A 20,679-nucleotide genomic window follows, 5' to 3' on the forward strand; every position below is an offset into this window, starting at 1 on the left:
ATTTTAATTGTATTTTTTTAATTTAAAAACTAATAATTTCTCTTTACTCTATTCCAAGGTTTTGATGATAATCTCTTTTTCAATCGTCAATATTTTCCCTCTCCCTGTTGACTTTGTAAGAGACGAAGATGAAAACAATTTTGTCTTTGTGAGAAAAAGAAAATTATATTTTTGTCAGATTAAGGGAGGGTGGCAACAAGACCAAGAGGGTGAGAGAAGCTAACTGGAAGAGAGAACGTCAATAACTAGAAAGGAACGGTTCATCGGAGAGAGGAAAAAAAAACCTAGAGGGAAATGATAATTTTTTCAACCCTTGGGTGAGACGAAATTATTAAATTTTTAAATCTAAAAAGAAAATTGTGATAAATTTTTTACTAAATAATAATTTTACCCCTGATAATAACTCTAAAATTTAATAGATAAGTAAGTGTTTAGGTTTTTTAAAGTTAAAGGGAGTAAGCTTGAAAAAAGAATATTTTTTGGGTGTAAATAAGTACTTTGGTCGATCAAATTTGAATGTCCTCTAATTGGGGTTGATTCAAAGCGAGTTTATTCAAATTCGATTCAAGTTTTACTCGAACAACTCCAAACCTAAGTTTGACATATATAAACTCAAGCTCGAACTTGAGCTAAAATATTTTTGAAAATCAATCACAAACCCAAACTTAAGTCGAATACAAACTCCTGATCTATGAAAAAAATGGAACACAAATAAATATTCTCTAGGCTTAGTAAACCCAAACTAAGCCCTTATGAAAACAAGTTTCACTATGTTCGAGTCCGGTTTAACTCAAATCTAATCTACTTATAACTTTAATTCAATTTGATTTAAAAAATAATTCTGAGTCTTTTGATATGAATTTGCTTGGAATTTAAACAAAATAAATTTAAACCAAATAGAATTAACTTTTGAAACTGAACAACTTAATTCGGAATTATTCTCTTTTATCAGCTCCTTTCAACCCAGAAAAATAAATTCTTTTTCATATGAACAATACTGGATACAGAACCTTTTTCATACAAATTGACTTGATAAAAAGTGAATAAATAAATTTAAATACAGGATCAACTCAACAAATGCTAATTGAAAATAATGATGGTAAAAAAGTTAGATTGCGCAGATTGATCAGATCGATTGTCGTGAGCTTAATCTGAGAGATGATCCTTCATTGCAGCTCTTTTCCATTAGTTTCTGCTGATTGAGCTAATTTTTTCGTTCTTCTTATCATACTCAAGCTTCAGTTCCTCCAACCGTCTCGAGACCTAATGTTCCGCAACACATTTATAAGTCAAGCACAAAATCTAACTTAAACAACTATCAGTCGAAGAAGAAAGATGAAGAAACAATCTTGTTATCAGGAGAGTCTGCCTTAGGTGTCAAGATTCATGACTAAAATTCTACTACATGGGTTACAGGGAGAAAAGGAAAATTTTGGCACAATATTTGAACTGCTCTTATGATTTTCACCTTAAGATAGAGGTGGACTGGAATCTTAACCACAAGGGTACAATACTACCATTGCACTACAAATATATTGGGATTGCATAAACAAGTTAATCATCTCCAAAACTTAATGCATCAGTTGTGATCTGTCTATGACGACAGGAGAAAACAGATCAAAGAAGCATAAAACTTCAAACAAACAAGGAAATCCTATCTATGAAATAATCATACCTATGAAAAGCCCTACACATCCATTTCTAGTGTCCATAAAAGATGGTCAAGGATTCTACCCGAAGGGGATTAATAACTTTTATAAGAAAAAAAAAAGAAGAAAAGAAGGTTTATCCATTAGTGGATCAAGTTAATATAGATGATTTGCATTCATAAAATATGCTTAGTTGCAGATGCGATGAGAAGAACTCCTTGAAAGCAACTGGAAGTGTAGCTTCTGAACATAAATTTGAAGGGTCATAAATGTGTTTGCAATTGCCATTCAAGGCACATGTTAAAGAGATGGTAAATTGTGAGTTTCAGACAGCAAGCAGAATTAGCTTGAATTAACTCTTTATTCTCATAGGGGTAAAGCACTGAAAGGTATGCATTGAAAGGCATAGCAAATTAATATTATGTTTTAACCTTTCCCAGCATGTTGAAAGTTCTCAAAATACACATCTAACAATGGAACATAATGTGATTTGGCATTTAAGGATTCTCACAAACACAAGAACAAGAGAGAGAACCTTAATCGAGTAAGCCATTGGCAATAGTGTATCTGGATCCATGGAGTGCTCAGGGAAGTTACGCAAAGCATGTATGAGTTTCTCAAAGGGTAATTTTACCTGAAATAAAAAAATATCTATAAGCATAATATCCCTTTTTTCAGATCTGAAGTAGATTTTAGGCAATTAGTTATTCACCAAGTCATCATGGCAGTATTTTAAGAGGGCCAAACCAATTTTGAAAACAATCTTAACACCCTGTGGGGAGGAAAAAAAAAAGTAAGAAAACGTATTAATATATGCTAATATAACATTATTCAAAAAAAACAAACAAAATGAGCTTCTAAACAATTCATAAAATACTATAATAATGATCACTGACCTCAAAAAGGAAGACATCCCAAATTCGGAGAGCCAAATGGAATGGAAAAGAGTATGAGAAAACAGTTATGAACCACTGACTTGCATACATACTAGGATTTATCATTTCTTTAGTAAAATGCTCTCCAAGCTTTGGTAAGTGCTCCCGCACCAAGTGGTCAAACTGATACAAGTACTGTTGCACAAGAGGTAACCCCACCTATTTCATGGGCATAACATAAAGCTCTCAGGAAACTGTAGAATACTTCATCCCACTTTTGTGTTTAAATATATGTGTATATATAAAAGCTAACCCCAGATAGAAATGAATCTTACTAAGGTAAACAATAATAACAAGAAGTCAGTTTCTTCCAAGATTCTTTTTCAGATGATCAACTTGTAAGATTTAAGTTCAACTCCCACAAATCTTCAGTTATCAGCTAATTGATGGTTTTATCTGAATGCAAAACCTCAGAATAATTCAAAGAAGCACTTAATAGTAAGGAATTACCTGATACAATCCTTCCATAGGGGCATGTACAGCTCCTTTCAATAATGCAACCATTAACCAAAACACATCCTCTTCACTCATGTAAAGAAGTAAAAGACCAGCTAGAAACCCCATTCCCTGCAAGTCAAAATCTGAATTATCAATCGGTATCTTGTCAAAGTGAATGCAAAATTCATTAAAGCATTAGAGTATCTCAGTCAAACCTGAACATATCCAACATCTCTGTCATATACAGAATATGCCTTCAAAACATTATAAAGAGACCTTTGACCAGGTCCATGTCTCTGGCGGAAGAAAACATGAGAAGGGAATGTACGTGAAATATCCCGAATTATATCCAGTTCTGAAGCTGATGTCTCATATATAACTAGTTGCTGCCACAAAAAAGATTTCATCAGCTGCATAATATCAATCAAATTGCGAGAAACAAAGGAAGAAAAATATCAATTGACAAAATATTTGAAGATCAACGAAAGAGAAAACTGTGTATATGTGAAAAAAAAAAAACATTTCCATATATGAAACCCATAGCATCAACACAAAATACAAACAAAAAGCTGACAATGGCCATTTGATTGCTTAATATGTTAGAATAAGTTTATTCAGGATCATAAAACAACAGCAGAAAGGTTGTCCCTAGATTATGAATAAACACTAAGCTTTTTAAGGATTAGGAATGAAATTGATATAAATTCTCAACAAAACCCATTTGGTAATCCAATAAGACAGATAGATAAAAGAATGATCATACAAGGAATCAGGTGTAATTATTAAGGAAGCAGAGCAAAACATCATCACTATTACTTCAAATTTATGGAGGGGGATGAAATAGCAATTGAAGAAAGAAAGCAGGTAACTTTGCCTATGACTACTAGCAAGTTATATGCAGATTCAAGAACAAAAAGATATGGCAAGCAAATTCCATGGCATATAAGAAATAAAAAAGTATTTATCGAAAAGTGAGGACAATTTTCAATGCCATATATCAAAAAGAAGAATACGTGTACCTCATAAACACCAGGGTTCATCAGCAAAAGATCCCGACTTCCAGAGATCAACTGCCAAACAAGACCCCTTAAACAATCAGGAATTCCTTTCCTTACACGCCTTTTGACCACATGAGGTTTACGCCTAACATAATGCTTCCAATCACTCCCTCCAACCCCAATCATTTTTCTCCATTTTCTAACTCGTCTTTCCTCCCTGAAAATTGTTAATATCCACAGCAAACAAGAAATAGTAAAAGTTAATCAACTCAGCAGAAACACTTAACTGCCGTTCTTTACAATCATTCTAACCAAAAAAGCTTCAAATTTTGGCACTAAACAGAGTACATACCTCTCAAATTCAATGGCTGACCTGCTCTTAATTGCAATCTCAGGATAACTAGTTTGTTCCTGCTTCACAAAACCAAATCTATCTACTGCTCGAGGTGAAGGAGCTGGACCCGGTTCATGATCATCTATTCTTCTCCTTTCCATTCCACTATCCCCAACAAGCTATAGCATGTGACCAGGCAAATAACTATGCTTTACTTTACTTGACATGGTGATTCCCTAACCAATGTTGTATCAAAAACTGCAATATCTGACAGAGAGTGAATAAAGTATATGATATTATTTCTGAAGTCACACAACTGGGTTAGCAAATTTATCAATTGCAAATGCTATAGATATTGAAATAACCAATTAGTTGTTGTGATGAAAAATAAACTATAATCTGCAACCACAACATAATATTGATAAATCACCAGGAGTACTTCCTTCTGAGATGAAAGTACCAAGTACAAAGAAAAACCGAAGCACATCAATGACAACTTATATTAGTCAGAGAATTTCGAGACCAACAATGTTACTGTTAACTCATTATATAATAAACCTATAGCATAATAAAGATTACCAGAAACAACTAGCAACAATCCAATACCTCAAATCCCTCAAATTATAGTAAACAGCTAGGGAAGTAAAATCCAAGAACAAAAAACAACAAACAGGAGAAAATTTCAATACTGAAAAGGAAATGTCAATTTACTACAAGACAAGAAAATGAATATCATTCTTTAAGATACCCAAATACAACCTTCAAGCAAATCTCTTACAACAAAACGAATAATCATATATCTTCAACACAGTTATTGCAAGCAAAAACACGAATAAGAAACCAGTAAACGACGTTATTGCAGGCCTATCTTAGAGAAATAAACCAAACCCCAAGTGAGAAATCAAACAAACAGCTCCAATATCAAAAAAAAATTCAAACAAAACAAAGCAGCAAAAACACGAAGAAACCATGGAAACAACGAGCCAAAAATTGAACCACAGAAATGATCTCCATGAACATCAAATAGGTATCGCCTAAACATTGAATTGCCAAAAAAAAATTAAAAAAAAAAACAACCTGGGTAAGTATTATCTTCGGGTTTATCTGAGCCTATGAATGATTGATCCCTGTTCTTCTTTGGTTTGTTATAGATATCATACTAAAAAAAAAAAGAAAACTCTAAAAATGGTAGCTTTGATGTAATATAACCAAGCCAATAGAAGACCGAAGCGACGCCATGTGAAAGCGAACGATTTGACCAGAGTGAAACGTTCTCGAGAAAATGCGTGCGTATTTAACAGGGCACTAACAAAGCAACCGATGCGACGTCGTTTATGTGATCTTGCTATCAAATCGAATTACAGTTAAAAGTTACAAAATTGGAAAAACATAACAAATTATTGGGGCAGCTAAGCTTTCTTAGCCCCAAAATTTTCTCTTTTTTTCTTTTTTCAATAAATAAATATTTTCCACTAATGAAATTGAAGTTAAATTCCGGTAAGACATGCAACTGAATCAGGGTCTGCAATGGCTTCCGCGAGCTCAGACTTAACAACACAACCTTACTGGCCTCCCTCAACAACAGGCGCCAACGGGGAAAACAGAGAACCCCATGAGTCTCAAGAATATAAAAGAATGTTGCACCCAAGAAAACAACTTTCGGAGAGTGCCTGCCAGAGTCAATATTTCTTTCTTCATAAACGCCATGCATGAAGAAGAGAAAACCTGAAGTATAATGTACTTGGATTTTTCAGATTTTATTTCCTAATATTGTAATTTCATATTAGGAAACTGAAAATGATTACAAGTTTTTTGTCTTTCTTTCCATTAGGAATGTTTAAGCTTTTGTTCAAATTATTATCATAATTTCTAATGAGAATGATTCAATTACCATAAATCACCCCAAGTTGTAATTAGTTGGTCTGTTAATCAAGCTGGCAGGGTTGAAGCTGAAAAAAAAAAGGGGGGTGGGTGGCGTGGTAATAAACGAGGGTAGTCAAACTGCACATTGGATCATGTATCAAAAAATTAATTTTTTATGTCGTGTATCAAGTATTGTATCAATAATACAATTTTTAAAAAATAAAATATCAATAAAAAAAGAAATACTTTAATTAACACATCATCATTTTGAAAAATATCATTATTACCATTGAAAATTTAAACGTTTTTATATACGTTTTTTTTATATCATCATTTTTTTTTAAAAAGAATATAAATTTTTATTGATAATATCTATCGTATTGTAAGATACATATATATGATATGTCTATTATATTGTATTAATTTATTCCACCTCATGATATATATTATTTTATACTTGTATTGTATCATATCGTATCGTATATTATAAGATACTGGTAATTATGAAGTAAACAAAATTAAAGTTTGAATCAAATTATAGATGTTCAAAATTATTTTCGAGTTTTGACTAACAGTCTTTATTCAAGCACGACGCTTTAGGGGACGTTTAGTTAGAGGAATGTTTTATTACCAAAATTTGAAGAATACTTTGAAAGTGGATTACTTTGAACATTTATAAATATAAATTATTACTATATTTGATAAAATTAAATAGATATAAATAACTATTGTATTTGATTGGAGGTAATAAACTAATACCGTATAATATTTTATTTAAATTATCTTGAGTTTAATTATTATAAAATATTTTTATATTATTTGTTATATTAATTAAAAATAAAAGTATTTTTACTCTAAAAAAATAAATAAATAAAAATTTAATTATAATAAAAATTAAGATTATTTTAATATTTAAAATAAATGTGGTAATCAAATTAGTCTATATATTATTTATCGCATCATTATCGATAATAAAATATTACGGAAATGTATTATTACTTATAAATGAAATAAAATCATATATAATAGATTTATCAATCAACCCCATTTTATTGGATTGATCAATTTCATAGTAATCCTGAACATAAATTTCTTTCATTTAGCTCCTGCTCCTCCAATTGTTTACTCTCAACCACCCTTCTTCTTCGTCTTCGCCGCATCATCACTCTTGTCTATGCTCGGTGGAGGTCGACAAGTAAGCTTTCATTCGCAACCCTAACATGACAATCAGAGGTAGTGTCACTGTTTTCATTGGTAACTATTACCACATTGCTTGTTTCACTCACCTTCATTAGCAATCGAGATAATTCTAATTTCGAAATTGCTTCAAGTAATTTATGGGCTAGAGCTGAGGAAAAAATGTTCAAATAAGGGAGATATATCTGATAAATGGAGATTTTCTTTTTATTAGGATCAATCTAATAAAATCTCAAGCCAAAGATAAAAAATTTTTTATTTTGCTCTTGCAAATAAATTATATAGTAAATTTATTTTTACTGAATATTCACTATTAGGTTTTTAGGAATGTTGAAATATTATATGTGAACCGGTGATGAACTTTTTTATTAGTGGTAGTAACATAAGAGAGTTAAATGACTTTAATACCCTCTCTGTCCAAGTCTAGTAGCCCTAACCTTTCTCTTTGCTCGACCATTGTGAAAGTCTCACCGAAGACCAAATTAGTTCAACCTAAATCAATCTTTCCTCTTTTTATCTTCAATCAAATATCTTTACAGTCATCTTGAACTATCAAACTTCGAATTAATTAAACACCCTCACGTTGGGGAATGGGATGGGGTTTGCGCTAGTCGTGTGGTGGATTTTAACATATTTATTAATAATTACAACATTTATTATTTTTTTGCCCTTATTGCCAGTTAAAATTAACGATCTAGGACTAACAGCAGGGGGTAGGGGGTCCCTTGCTGTAAGTGATTCTTGAGGGGTTTTATCTGATTTTTGGCTATACCTTATAGAGTTTAGAAACTACCTCTTTTTTTTGTTTTTTTTTGGAATAAAAACTCCATATTCCTAAGTTTATTTTACTATTAAATGTATTCGTGTGCAACCAGGAACAGAGTTGAGAATCTGATTAACCCATTGACAGCGTGCCACGTAGACAAACTCCAGTGGACTGACTTTGATAAGATCTTTTACGCTTTCCCCCAACCGTGTCTCCTATCTATCTTCCTTCTCTTCGCAAACTCATTTCTCTGTTTCCACCAAAGCCAACAAGGCAACAACCCGCCTGGTAATCATTTTCATGTTCGTTTCATTTCTTTAACAATATTACTTTGTTCCAATCATTTAATGACGTTCTTTTTGTTTCTGGCTATTGCTTAAATTTTGTTTTGTTGATGAGTAGTATGACTATATAGTAATTGGTGTAGTTGTACAGAAGAGATGGCTTGTTTTTCTGTTGTTTGCAATAATGGGTTTCTGTCTACTCAAGATAACTTTGGACTTTATGGTGGAAAGACAAAGTCTTTGAGGAGATATACTAGTGCCTGTTATAATTCTTCTGTGGGATTTTATAATTGTTACTGGAAATCTTCACATTTGTTGCTTCGTAACGATAGGTTTAGGTTTCTTAACATTGGCAAAGGTGGAGTTTCTTTGTTGGGATTTTATGATTGTTGTAAGTCTCAACATGGGGTAAGTTGTAGCAATGGAATTAGGCCATTAGTGAAAGGAAGCATTGAAGATAACGGAACCCATGTGGAGAATAGAGGAAATGGGAAATTGAGAAGGAGACTTTCGTTAAGATTGCGTCCAAGGTTGCGTTTGTTGACAGTGAGATTGAAGAGGGTTTCCCTTAGGTTGGTGTTGAATGATATTGGGCTGTTTTTGAGGAAGAATATTAGGAGGGTGACTTTGTTTACTTTGATACCTCTCGCTCTTGGGCTGTGCTATTTGCTTGTCAAATTAACGACATTGCCATCACCGAAGATTGTTCCATATTCGGACTTGATAACAAGCCTTCAAAACGGGTCTGTTACAAAAGTATTACTTGAAGAGGGGTCTCGTCGGATATATTATAACACAGACATTAAGACTTCTGAAAATATTGAGATTACAGAAGAAAAATTACCAGTAGTAAATGATTCAACTGAGAATGTGGATCATACAACTGCCAGAAATGACGGTGTGAGAGTGGAACTGCCAGTGAATTTTAACATTTTGAAAAAGTTTTCAGGGAATCAATCTTCTACTCCTGAGTGGGAGTTTTCCGCTAGAAAAATAGATCATGATGAGAAATTTCTTCTTAGTTTGATGAGAGAAAAGGGAACAACTTATAGCTCAGCTCCTCAGTCACCATTAATGTCAATGAGAAATATTTTAATTACAGTGATATCTTTGTGGATTCCCTTAACCCCTTTGATGTGGCTTCTTTATCGTCAACTTTCTGCTGCTAATAGCCCGGCAAAACGTCGGCGACCCAATAAAAACATGGTTAACTTTGATGATGTGGAGGGTGTTGACACTGCTAAAGTAGAGCTTATGGAGGTATGATCTCTTCCTTTGAAATAGCATTGGATAGATAAGCTTATGTTCACTGGCTATGTTGAGGAATAGATTTATCATGTTCTTTCATTTTTCCTTAATAATATTGAGATATTTTGGTCTAGTTCAAATGATTATGAGTTCTATGCATGCCGGAAAGCCATTGATATTTTTATTTTTTGATAGTTAAGCAACTAGTATGTAGATATATAAAGTTTACAATGGTGGACCAGTTGTGCACTGCAAGAGTGCCAGATGTTTTGAAAATAAAATCTCAAAAGCATCAAATGCTTTAGTATTGGTCTTACAGTTATCTAGTATTCTCATATACTGTTATACTTCCTATGTATATATCCAAACAGTGATGTGGCTTTACTTTTGAATTACATGTTGATATTGCTTGAGATGCAAAAGTTGGGATATAAATTTGGGACGCGTAGTTGTATTCTTCTAAAGAATATAATCATGAATATGAGCTGGTATCCAAGTGAAAATCCTTTGTAAGAAATAGAAGTTTATGACAACAATGTAAGCCTATAGGAGCATCAGTGGTTTCATAAAATGAAAATGTCATAAATATAGTCATGAAGCATGTATTAAGCGTAATGGTAGCCACTTTTGCTGCTTGCAAATGATAAATTTGATTTATTCTGGGTTTGAAGAGACAACAGGGAAGGAACCTGATTTTGTTTACTGCCAAATTCTTCTTGTTCAGGATGTATTTTCTTTTGTATATGTTAGGAATCAAGCCTGTCTTCACCCAAAACAGGCAACAACTCATAAATAAACAAAAGAAAACATCTTATTCAGTAAAAGAATATTTACATGGATAAATTTGACACTTTGAGGAATCTAGGGCCTCCCATTTTCGACTATTTGAGAGGCCCTGAAGTCCTCCCATTATCATCTCTAAAGCTGCCCACAACAACTATTTTCCAAAACCCTAATTTTTTCTTCCTTTTTCTCTCCTTTAGATAACCCTAATTATCCTTTTTTATAATAAACCTAACCTATAAGATAGGGACAAGTGTCCCCTATCCTATCATTATCCACTCTTTTAAAAACCGCTTTGTCCTAAAGGTGGTAAAATTTGGATTTTTTCTTACACATATATATATATCAATTTTTTTCTCTCTTTTTTCATTTTTTTTTTTGCTGGATTTATTTTGGAATAAAATATTTCCTTATTTTTTGTTTTTTTCTTTCCCTTTCGTCACCTATGTTACAGAGTCTAAACTGGTGGGAAACTTTGTTGACGCAGAAGAAGAAAAACAACGTTGAGGCAATTTGATAAAGAATTAATACGGTGTTGTTAGTGTTAAAATCATATGGTGTCGTTTGATAGTTACTTTGTTAATTTTGTTTTGTTTAATACAGTGTCATTCTCTGTTTTTACAAATAAACTGTGATTGGCTGTTGGAGAGGCACGTAGTTAAATGCATGAAGGGCGTATTGAAATTTGAATTTTCGAATGCCAAACTTATGTGACTCTCTCTCTTGACTCTGACTGTTTCCTTTCTTTCTTCTTCTGTGCTTAACTTGACTTCCTATTTTTTGCACTTCTGATGATCACTTGCATCAACCTATCCAGATGAGGTTTTTTTTTTTTTTTTTTGTTTTAATTTATTTGGATCTTTACAACAATCCCTTTTTTTCTTTTAAAATTTTTTCCTCACTTCTCTTCTCATGTTTCTTCCTCCCCACGTTCTCTTCTTCTTATTCTTTTAGTTCTTTTTTTGGCTTTTTCTATGTTTGGCCTGATTTCCACCAAACCTGTCAACACTGCACTCACCTTCGCCATGAATCCCACCAGATTTGCCCATACTCTGCTTGATTCCGCTGTTACACATCAATCTCACCCAGACTTTAACTTTTCCTCCATCTTCTGATCATTTTTCACCTTCCACTACTCTTTTTCAACAACGATTGACCTTTCTTTTGTGATTCAGCGTACCATCACTATCCTGAGCTGATTTCATTCTGACAGCACATTCCAGCGTTTGCTCACCTTTAACCATAGACTATACGACTTCCTCACCAGTTCTGATCTCTTCTTTCGCCGTAATCGCAACAGGAACCCTGATCAAACCGCTCTCATACCATTTTGTTGGGAATCTAGCCTTATTTTCACCCAAAACAGCCAACAACCCACAAATTTAAAAAAAAAAAACTTTTTATTCATTAAATAGATTTTTGCATGGATAACGTAACAATTCAAGCAGTCTGGGGCCTCTTATTTTCAGCCATTTGAGGCATCAAAGACCTTCCAAAATCAGCCCTAAGGCTGCCCACAACCCTAATTTTTTTCTTCCTTTTTCTGCCTTTTAATAATCCTAACTATCCCTTTTTATAATAAAAATTTAACCTATAAGATAAGGACAAGTGTCCCCTATTGTATTAGTAAATATTGTAACTATTTTCAAAATTTTTATGTGGTAGTGTTAGTATTTCTAAGTTCGAATTTTTCCAGTTACCCTTGTTTCCTAGAGCATGTAGCAGTCTCCTTAAACAGGCTGCTGGGCCTGTGACTGATCTGTTTTTGATCTTTTTTCTGCTAAGACTTGTTTCTTTTTAACATTTTTGTGTAAAGTCGTTGAAGATGTAGTGTTTACTTGTGTTCATGTTTACATAATATGTTAACTGATCTCCTTTGTGGTTAGCCAAGTAAAGTTATTTTCTTCTATTTATCTTTATTGACATACTTGTATATAGATAGTTTCATGCCTTCAAGGAGCAATAAACTACCAAAAACTAGGGGCAAAGTTACCTAGAGGTGTGTTGTTGGTGGGCCCTCCTGGAACTGGGAAAACATTGCTTGCTCGTGCAGTGGCTGGTGAAGCAGGAGTGCCATTTTTCACTGTTTCTGCCAGTGAATTCGTGGAGTTGTTTGTTGGAAGGGGGGCAGCTCGCATTAGAGACCTCTTTAGTGCAGCAAGGAAATGTGCACCAGCAATCATATTTATTGATGAACTTGATGCAGTTGGAGGAAAGCGTGGTAGAAGTTTCAATGATGAACGTGACCAAACACTGAATCAGGCAAGCTAACATTGAAGTCTGTCCATCTTTCTTGTAATTTTCTTATTTATTTGAATTAATACTACTGATATTTCAATTTAATTCTGTTGAGTAATACTTTTCTTTACAAGTACTAACCTAATCCAGAAGAGCATTAACTAGTAAGTTCATTGAGTTATTTCAAAAATTTCTTACTGAGTTATATTTTGTGCTTCAGAATTATAATAAAAACTTATTTAACCTTGTTTTCCAAGTCAAACTTTATGTCCTCAAAATCAATTTCCTACTTTGAAATGGCTTTTGACCAATTTTCCCTTACAGTTGCTGACAGAAATGGATGGATTTGAGTCAGACATGAAAGTGGTTGTCATTGCAGCAACTAATAGGCCAGAGGCATTGGATCCAGCCCTTTGTCGCCCTGGTCGCTTCTCCAGAAAAATTCTTGTGGGAGAACCCGACCAGGAAGGAAGAAGAAAGATCTTGTCTGTGCATTTAAGGGGTGTTCCTCTCGAAGAAGATACGCATCTTATTGGTGATCTTGTTGCTTCTCTTACCCCAGGCTTTGTCGGTGCTGATCTAGCAAACATTGTGAATGAAGCTGCTTTACTTGCTGCTCGTAGAGGTAAGGTTGAAGCTTGTTTTTGTTGAAGTTTTTTTTTTTTCATTTTGTGGCCAACAAAGGAAATTTTTTAAATTAAGATTACTTTATGAAGATTACTATTTTGAGTTTCTGACCAGTTAATTGGAATATCACATCTTGATTTTGGGTTTGCAGGCAGTGAAACTGTGACAAGGGAAGATATAATGGAAGCTATAGAGCGAGCAAAGTTTGGGATCAATGATAGACAGCTAAAGCCTAGTACAATAAGCAAAGAGCTTGGGAAAATTTTCCCATGGATGCCATCTCTCGTGGGAAGAAATGACACAAAACCGGATAATTTGCAAGGGCCTTTAGGCTATCAAACTCTAAGCTGATGAGTATGTGTGCTTTCTCAGTGATTTTACTGTGATTCATCAGTTTCACTATTCACGAGGTTTTTCTAAGAAGCAATTTTGATTACTCTTTACAATCTTTTGCTCAAGAGATGTACCCATTGAAATCAGCAAGTTGTGTTCTTTCGCTTTTAGTTGTAGGAATTATGATCTTTCGTTCTGAGTAGGGCTTCAGTAATTTGAAATGGGCTATTGGTCCCCAACCTAATTGATGTCCAGATATCCAATGGCCATTTGTAGATTGAGAAGGTCATCATATGGGTGACAGAGGTTGCTACCATAATGACGGAGAAATGGGTGGCCTGTGGTTTATTATCCTGTGCTTATACCCATCTCTAACATTAGGGTCATAAATTATATATAGCATTTTAGATCAATACCAAATTAGTGCTACCCGGTAGATTAGATCGATATAATATAAGCCTGTGAATGTGTCAAGGATATTTCCCATAGAAGATCCAACTGTTCCATTGTTACTGTTTAAGCATATCATATATGATTTGAGTTTGATCATATATATTAGCGTAGTTATACATATAAGATTGTTTGACTTGCAAATAAAAATTCATAAAATTAGCTTATCATTATATACCAGTAGGTGGCTCAGTAAATTCCCTCTTCTGGATGTAGAATGTGTTTCTGATATTGAGGTATGTTATAACAACATGAGTTCACCAATTCCAACTTTCAAAAATACATCTTGCTGAATACGATTGGAGCTTGGCTGGTTTCTTCATTTTGTTTTTCCTTAAGTTTGTTAAAATATATTGGAAATGGAATCAGACTTTGACAGCAATACTGGAAAGCAGTGCACAAATGCTACTACTCTCTGAGTCCATTTTCACATACTTTATTACCCTCTTCCATTTTATTCTGGAAAAGGTTTCCATAAGGCAACATCACGGAATGTTTTGTTTCCTGCTGAATCTATCTCCACTTCTAATCTATATCTGATTGGCTGCTTTTCTTCATCCTCTTCCCTTTTCCCTGTATAATATTTTTTCCACATTTGAAAAAGTTAATCATTCCTTGAAGCTGGTTGGTTCATTCAATGAACACTTTGATTCCATGCTTTAATATGGGTGCGTGATGCCTCTGCGGGTTGTCATTTTCTGGAACATAATGCTACTTTTCTTGTCAACAGACATAGAGATTCTATCCTGACAAAACCAGTCATCTTACACTCCCAGCTGTAGTCATTTTAGACCAGAGCTTGACTGGGAAAATGTTAAAAGAACTTTCTTTCTGTTATGAATTTAATACGTAAGTATAAAAAGATAAATGATTAAAGAAGAATAGAGAAGGGAAGAGAGGAAGAGCAAAAGCAATTGAAGAAAAATGATGTCCGGATGAAGAAATATATATATATATAATGAAGTGAGGAGGGGCCTATTTATAGAAATCTTGGCCGCCCCTCCAGGCAAGCAAATTGCCAATTTTCAAACCAAATTTCCAAGGCTATCAATGCATTCACACTCTCTTGGCCAAAATTTCTTCTCCTGCGTCAGCTTTACTAATTTCTTCTTGCAACAATAAATATTTCCTACCACTTTTCTTGACTTGCTTTGGTGGAAAGTCACCTGCATCTGTAACACTTTCACCTTATTATGTATATTTATATTTTGTTTCTAAAGAAACCAGCGATATTAAAATTTTAATTGTATAAAAATAAAATAATAATTTTTATATTATTAATTAAAAAATAAGAAATTTTTGTAAAATGTATCCGTTTTAAATATAATAATGTAATCTTTAAAAATATAATTATATTGGCTTCAAATTTATTAAAATATAATTATTATTTTTAAAATTATTATAGTAAAAATAATATGTCAAAAAGTTTTGAAGACCCGAGACTTTTTAAAAATTTTTAATTACTCTTAAAAATTTTCATAAAAACATGATATTTCAAAAATTATAAAGATAAAAATATTTTTATTTAAAAAAAGATAAATAAAAAATGAGAGTAAAAAAAATAAATAAATAATTTATTATATAATTTAGGTATTTAAAATATTATTTTTAATTTTTAAATATATAATAAATTTTTAAAAATAAAATAATATAAATAAAATAATAATTTTATTTTTTAAAACTATTATTTTATTAACCAATCTTAATTCTAAATAAAAAATTTTGAAAAAAAAATTATTTCTATTAATTAAAGATGAAAAAAAAAATATTATAAGGCTAAACCTTGTCTGAGAAAATGTCATTCACTCTCTTATAAAACAATAAAAATTACAAACAAACAAAGTGCCTCCCGCAAAAGCTTGTACAACAATTACATGAAGAACTGCTCCCCTTGATTCAAAGGATTACGTAAACAACCGCAATTCCAGGAAACATACAATTGTGAACGTGACTTTGAAGATGAATGTGTGGGTTCCAGCTGTTTAAAGTGATAGCAGCTGTAGTGGAGTACTTTTTCAGCTTTGACAAAGACAATTGCTCGGAGACTTTCAGCAGCCAGCTGGGGAAACTTGGGGAACATTGCCAAACAGATCCCTCCACGCACCCAGCTGAATATCGTTCACATGAATTCATTGTTCATAGTCAGAAATCCGAACAATGAATTTCATCAGCATATTACGTTGACGAAGTTTATTTTACAGTAATAATTGTTCTATAGGAACAGCTGGAGCCAACTTTTTACATAATTGATATTCACTAGCTGTCTTTGCACTCCATCTTTGTCTAGAATCATTGGCTTTCCTCTCGTTTCTCTGTGTCTCCTAAACTTATTCATTTGTTGATGTCTGGAAGAACTGTAATGGTTATCTGGTTCTGAGTTATCCTTCAATCTTTTTCAGGTACTTCTAACTCTTTCTTTCTTTTTTTTTTTTTTACATAAATAGATGTCTGGAAGAACTGTAATGGTTATTTTGTTCTGGGTTACCCTTCAAAATTTTTATGTATGGGCTGCATGCAGGCTTGTATGTATTGTACTTAGTTCTTTAAGCATCTAACAAAATCAGTAAGGCTAATCATGCACATGAAATTATAAATATGAAAACTTTAAGAAAGTTTGAATGATTTACAGGGATTAGCTGCTGCATGACATCTTGTCCTCTGTGGCTAAGGAGATAACTAACCTTGAATACAATAATTTCAGATATGCTTGTTCGAACAATTAATTTTGGAATGGGAGGAGTTGGCAAGAATTCAGGTAATATGATGCTAATTTTGAATTATGTTTATTTATTCCCTTCTTGTATAACAGTCTAGAAACTGCAAATGGTATATCAAACGGATCTGCATAATGAAGGTCTCTTCTTGAAAGAATTTTCATTTTTTCCTTCAACAAGAATTTGGGTATTTCAAAAGAGGTTTTGGAACTAAGTTTTAGGATTTATTATTATTTGCTTATATACAATACCTGTATTGATTAAAATTGTTTAATATTTATAAGTTTTTATTTCTATAAATTTTGATTGTCGAAGTCTTGAATTTTTGTGGTTGATTTATCATAGCATATAATTTCAATATAATTTACACAGGTAAATATGATGGATTTACTTGATATTGTATCTTATCATTAGGTGTACATCACAAATGGAGCATTTGGTATTGTGTCAAGCAGACGGTGTCACCTAATTAGGTGAGGGTTTTGACGATTGCAGTATTTTTATGTTACGTTTTTTAAAGTATGACGGTTTCACAAAGTTTGGATTTTCTTTGCAAGTCATCCACTTCAATACGTTAGCATTCGGTCTTAAATTGTATTTTCACTATATTGAGTAGATTATAGATGTATATTTGTATTTATTATAAGTTATTTATATGATTTATGAGTTATGTATATATTTATTTATGATGGATTATAAGTTGTCATATTTTTTTAGATTTTTTTTTCAATTTTATTGTAACTTATTTGATAAAATATGAATCTATATTTAAATAATATGGACATATATTTGAAACATAAATAGTATTCATTCTAATAATTGGGTTAAGTAAAAATTATTTACACTAAATAAATTACATGGAATATAAATAAGTATTTAAATGAAACATTAATCAAATTATATTAATTATATTTTATTTTAATAAATACATAAATCATATATTGATCATGATAAATAGAAGATTGTAAAGATTTTTTTCTTTTATTTCTTCTAGATGACTCTGATGAGATGGTGCTTGACTTTTGCATTATGTTTGGATATATCTTAGTTGATTATACCGATTACAAACCTTGGGTGTAAAAATCTCACCTTGTAAAGAACATTGATTTTTATTTCAAGGAGACCTAATCGATAAGGATTAAGAGCAGGGGTAGGATAATTTTTTTTTTTCAGTTGGTAACCATTCAAATCGGTTTCATAGTAAATTAACAAGTACTTTGTATATTACACAGTGGTAATCGGTGGTGTAGAAAGGATGGCCTTATGTATAGACATTTGTGAGTCTTATATCTTATAATAGCAACAATACATTGGTGTAGAATACGTGAAAACTATATCTTTTTACATGTATAAACCATTTCATGAAAGTTTACAATGCTTATATATTTACCATTGTTTATAACTTGATATTGAACATTTGTAATTAGGTGAATCTCGAGACACATAACTTTAAACACGTGGTGACTGAGTTTCTCTTTTGTCCATGGGATAACATAATATAAGTATTCATCTGGAATTTGAAAAACATTGGTACATTTGTTAATAAACAAACATAAAGATAAAAACTCATTGTTAATTAGATCATTGTTATTAACTCTATATATTTACATGGTTTTTTCTCTCATAAAATTATTGTTACAATGTGTCTGGAATGAACTCGATAAACATTATAATTGACAAATCTTGTGCATGTCTAATGAGCGTATTAAATGATTATGTAATATTAATTGTTATTATATTGTACATATACTTTAAAAAATTTATCCTGTTTCATTGGTGAAACTTCACCTCATTTAGGTAAGTCCCAATTTAAAGATGTACCTCGTCAATAGAGTTTATCATAGATGCAAAATTTGTCTCTATATATGACTTGGAGGCTTTGTAGTATATATATGTAACTTGTGAATTTGTAAATAATACGAGAACTTCATTATCAAAATTTATAAAATTTTCATAAATATAAAAATTTTATAAATGCATAAACATGTTACTTATGAATTGCACTTGTACTTTGATTATAAGTTATAAAAAAAAGGAGATGACAAAAATATTCATGATGTATATCTGGAATGACTTCACTTATTGAAGAGTATATAACATAATGTTGATCTATGATTATTGTCAACTATGATATTTAAATGATGCAATTTTTAAGTTTTGTTAGAAACCAATACCACGTTTTATGATCTTCTTTTTCATCAATGTAGAAAGTAATTGAGTAAATTTAGTTATTATCGTTAAGGGTTATTGCTAAAAATAAATGTCTCAAATATCAAACTTTAAAAAAAGCAAAGTCAATACAAATAACAAGTCAAAGATATTGTTTAAATACACAGATAAAACAATTTAATGACATGAAAAATATATAAACTAATGTTCATCGTCTGATTCTACAACTATAATAGTTTCCAAATTAACACATTTTAAATTATAGTAATAATTGAGTAATAGCATAAATGACTCTTCTGATTAGCTGTTTAATGTATGTAATACTGAATTTCTTGTTTGTCAGGGCTATGAGTATGAAATATCGATTTTATAATTGTCAGCAATATCTATAATAATCTCTTTAGACCGATAAATATAATCGATCAATATAAACTTTGATTTTATTAATTAACCTAAAACTTAGACCTTAACTTGTCTGTGATATAAGTTTATCTAATCTACTAAGTATGTGTTTTAAAATTTTATAAAGATATGATATTTCAAAAATCATAATTTATACTTAATATGCGATTATAAAATAAAAATATCTCTATGTATAAAAAAAATTAGAGAAATAAAAGAGAAGAGTTAACAAAATAATTTTTAATATAATTTAGATATTTAAAATATTATTTTTAATTTTTGGTTATATAATAATTATAAAAAATAAAATTATATATATATATATATAATAATAAATTTTTTAAGACCGAGGGACTATTTTTCATCTAAAGTATTTTTTTATCTTAAGTTTTCACATATTAAATTAAAGATAAAATAATAATCAATTGTATGTGATAAATCATCTGTATATTTATTTTGTGTATACATAATTTTATTAATTTGCATATTACTCCACCCCATCATAATCAACTTCGAATATTGTTGCACGTAGTCAGTCTCTTCAACTCCATGTTGCTCTTACCATTCAAAAACAATACAATACTACATAAGCATCAATTCAAGCAATAAAATTATTGTGTATTTAATTTTGAGTATCTAATTAGGTATGTAAATAATATATTATCATATGATTAGAAATAAATATAGATTAGATCGAGTTTAAACATCCTTTGACTTGAGTTTTGTTAAAATAGAAAATTATTCGGTTCGAGTTTGTTGGCTTGGATGAATGAGGTTTGACATAAGTACAATCAGGTTCGACAGTGGCCCCTATAATAAAGAAATTTTATTAAAATTTTTAAAAGTTATTTTCCCTAACATTATTTTATGTGAATGAATGAGGTTAATAATAGGAATAATAAATATATAGCTCTTATGAAAATGAGGGTCGACTTGAGTCGGGTTTGAGTTTAAATTTAGGTTTGTTTGAGTGTAACTTAATTAAAAGGAGTCAATAGAGAAAGCAAAGTTTGGGATTGATGACGGACAGCTAAAGCCTAATACAAAAAGCAAAAAGCTTGGGAAATTTTTCCCATGGAAGCCATCTCTCATGGGAAAAAATGACCCAAAACAGAATGGTTTGCCAGGGCCTTTAGGCTATCAGGCTCTAAGCTGGCCGGTATGTATATATGCTTTCTCAGTTATTTTACTGTGATTCATTAATTTCACTACTCTTGAAGTTTTTCTTAGATCAAAAGGCTTAAGCGATTA

General features: G+C 31.6%; 2 protein-coding genes and 1 long non-coding RNA gene across 5 annotated transcripts; 2 read left to right on the forward strand and 1 right to left on the reverse strand.

The window, feature by feature from the left end:
* Positions 1-924: 924 nt before the first annotated feature.
* LOC123205983 (EVI5-like protein) lies at positions 925-5,630 on the reverse strand. 3 transcript variants are annotated; one of them, XM_044623066.1, is made up of 10 exons: positions 5,432-5,630; positions 4,373-4,621; positions 4,042-4,237; positions 3,238-3,408; positions 3,035-3,151; positions 2,546-2,743; positions 2,362-2,421; positions 2,185-2,283; positions 1,676-1,734; positions 925-1,263 (listed from the first exon to the last, which is right to left on the reverse strand). In XM_044623066.1, exons 2-9 carry the CDS (start codon positions 4,513-4,515, stop codon positions 1,702-1,704), a joined length of 1,017 nt encoding a protein of 338 aa, XP_044479001.1. In that variant the 5' UTR covers positions 4,516-4,621; positions 5,432-5,630; the 3' UTR covers positions 925-1,263; positions 1,676-1,701. The 3 variants fall into 3 exon arrangements, with proteins under 3 accessions (XP_044479001.1, XP_044479000.1, XP_044478999.1); XM_044623065.1 differs by lacking the exon at positions 1,676-1,734 and having other exon boundaries at positions 4,373-4,612; positions 5,432-5,628; XM_044623064.1 differs by lacking the exon at positions 1,676-1,734 and having other exon boundaries at positions 5,432-5,628.
* A 2,744-nt stretch (positions 5,631-8,374) lies between these two features.
* On the forward strand, positions 8,375-13,932 carry LOC123205967 (probable inactive ATP-dependent zinc metalloprotease FTSHI 3, chloroplastic). The gene is made up of 4 exons (XM_044623046.1): positions 8,375-9,724; positions 12,434-12,757; positions 13,058-13,358; positions 13,512-13,932. The coding sequence occupies exons 1-4, from the start codon at positions 8,621-8,623 to the stop codon at positions 13,709-13,711; spliced, it is 1,929 nt and encodes a 642-aa protein (XP_044478981.1). The 5' UTR covers positions 8,375-8,620; the 3' UTR covers positions 13,712-13,932.
* A 2,035-nt stretch (positions 13,933-15,967) lies between these two features.
* Positions 15,968-17,516, forward strand: LOC123205981. Its single transcript, XR_006499929.1, has 3 exons — positions 15,968-16,542; positions 16,845-16,898; positions 17,272-17,516. It is a non-coding gene; the product is annotated as an uncharacterized LOC123205981 (long non-coding RNA).
* The last annotated feature ends 3,163 nt before the right edge of the window (positions 17,517-20,679 follow it).

The sequence above is a fragment of the Mangifera indica genome, unplaced genomic scaffold, assembly GCF_011075055.1.
Source record: "Mangifera indica cultivar Alphonso unplaced genomic scaffold, CATAS_Mindica_2.1 Un_0020, whole genome shotgun sequence".
NCBI lineage: Eukaryota > Viridiplantae > Streptophyta > Magnoliopsida > Sapindales > Anacardiaceae > Mangifera > Mangifera indica.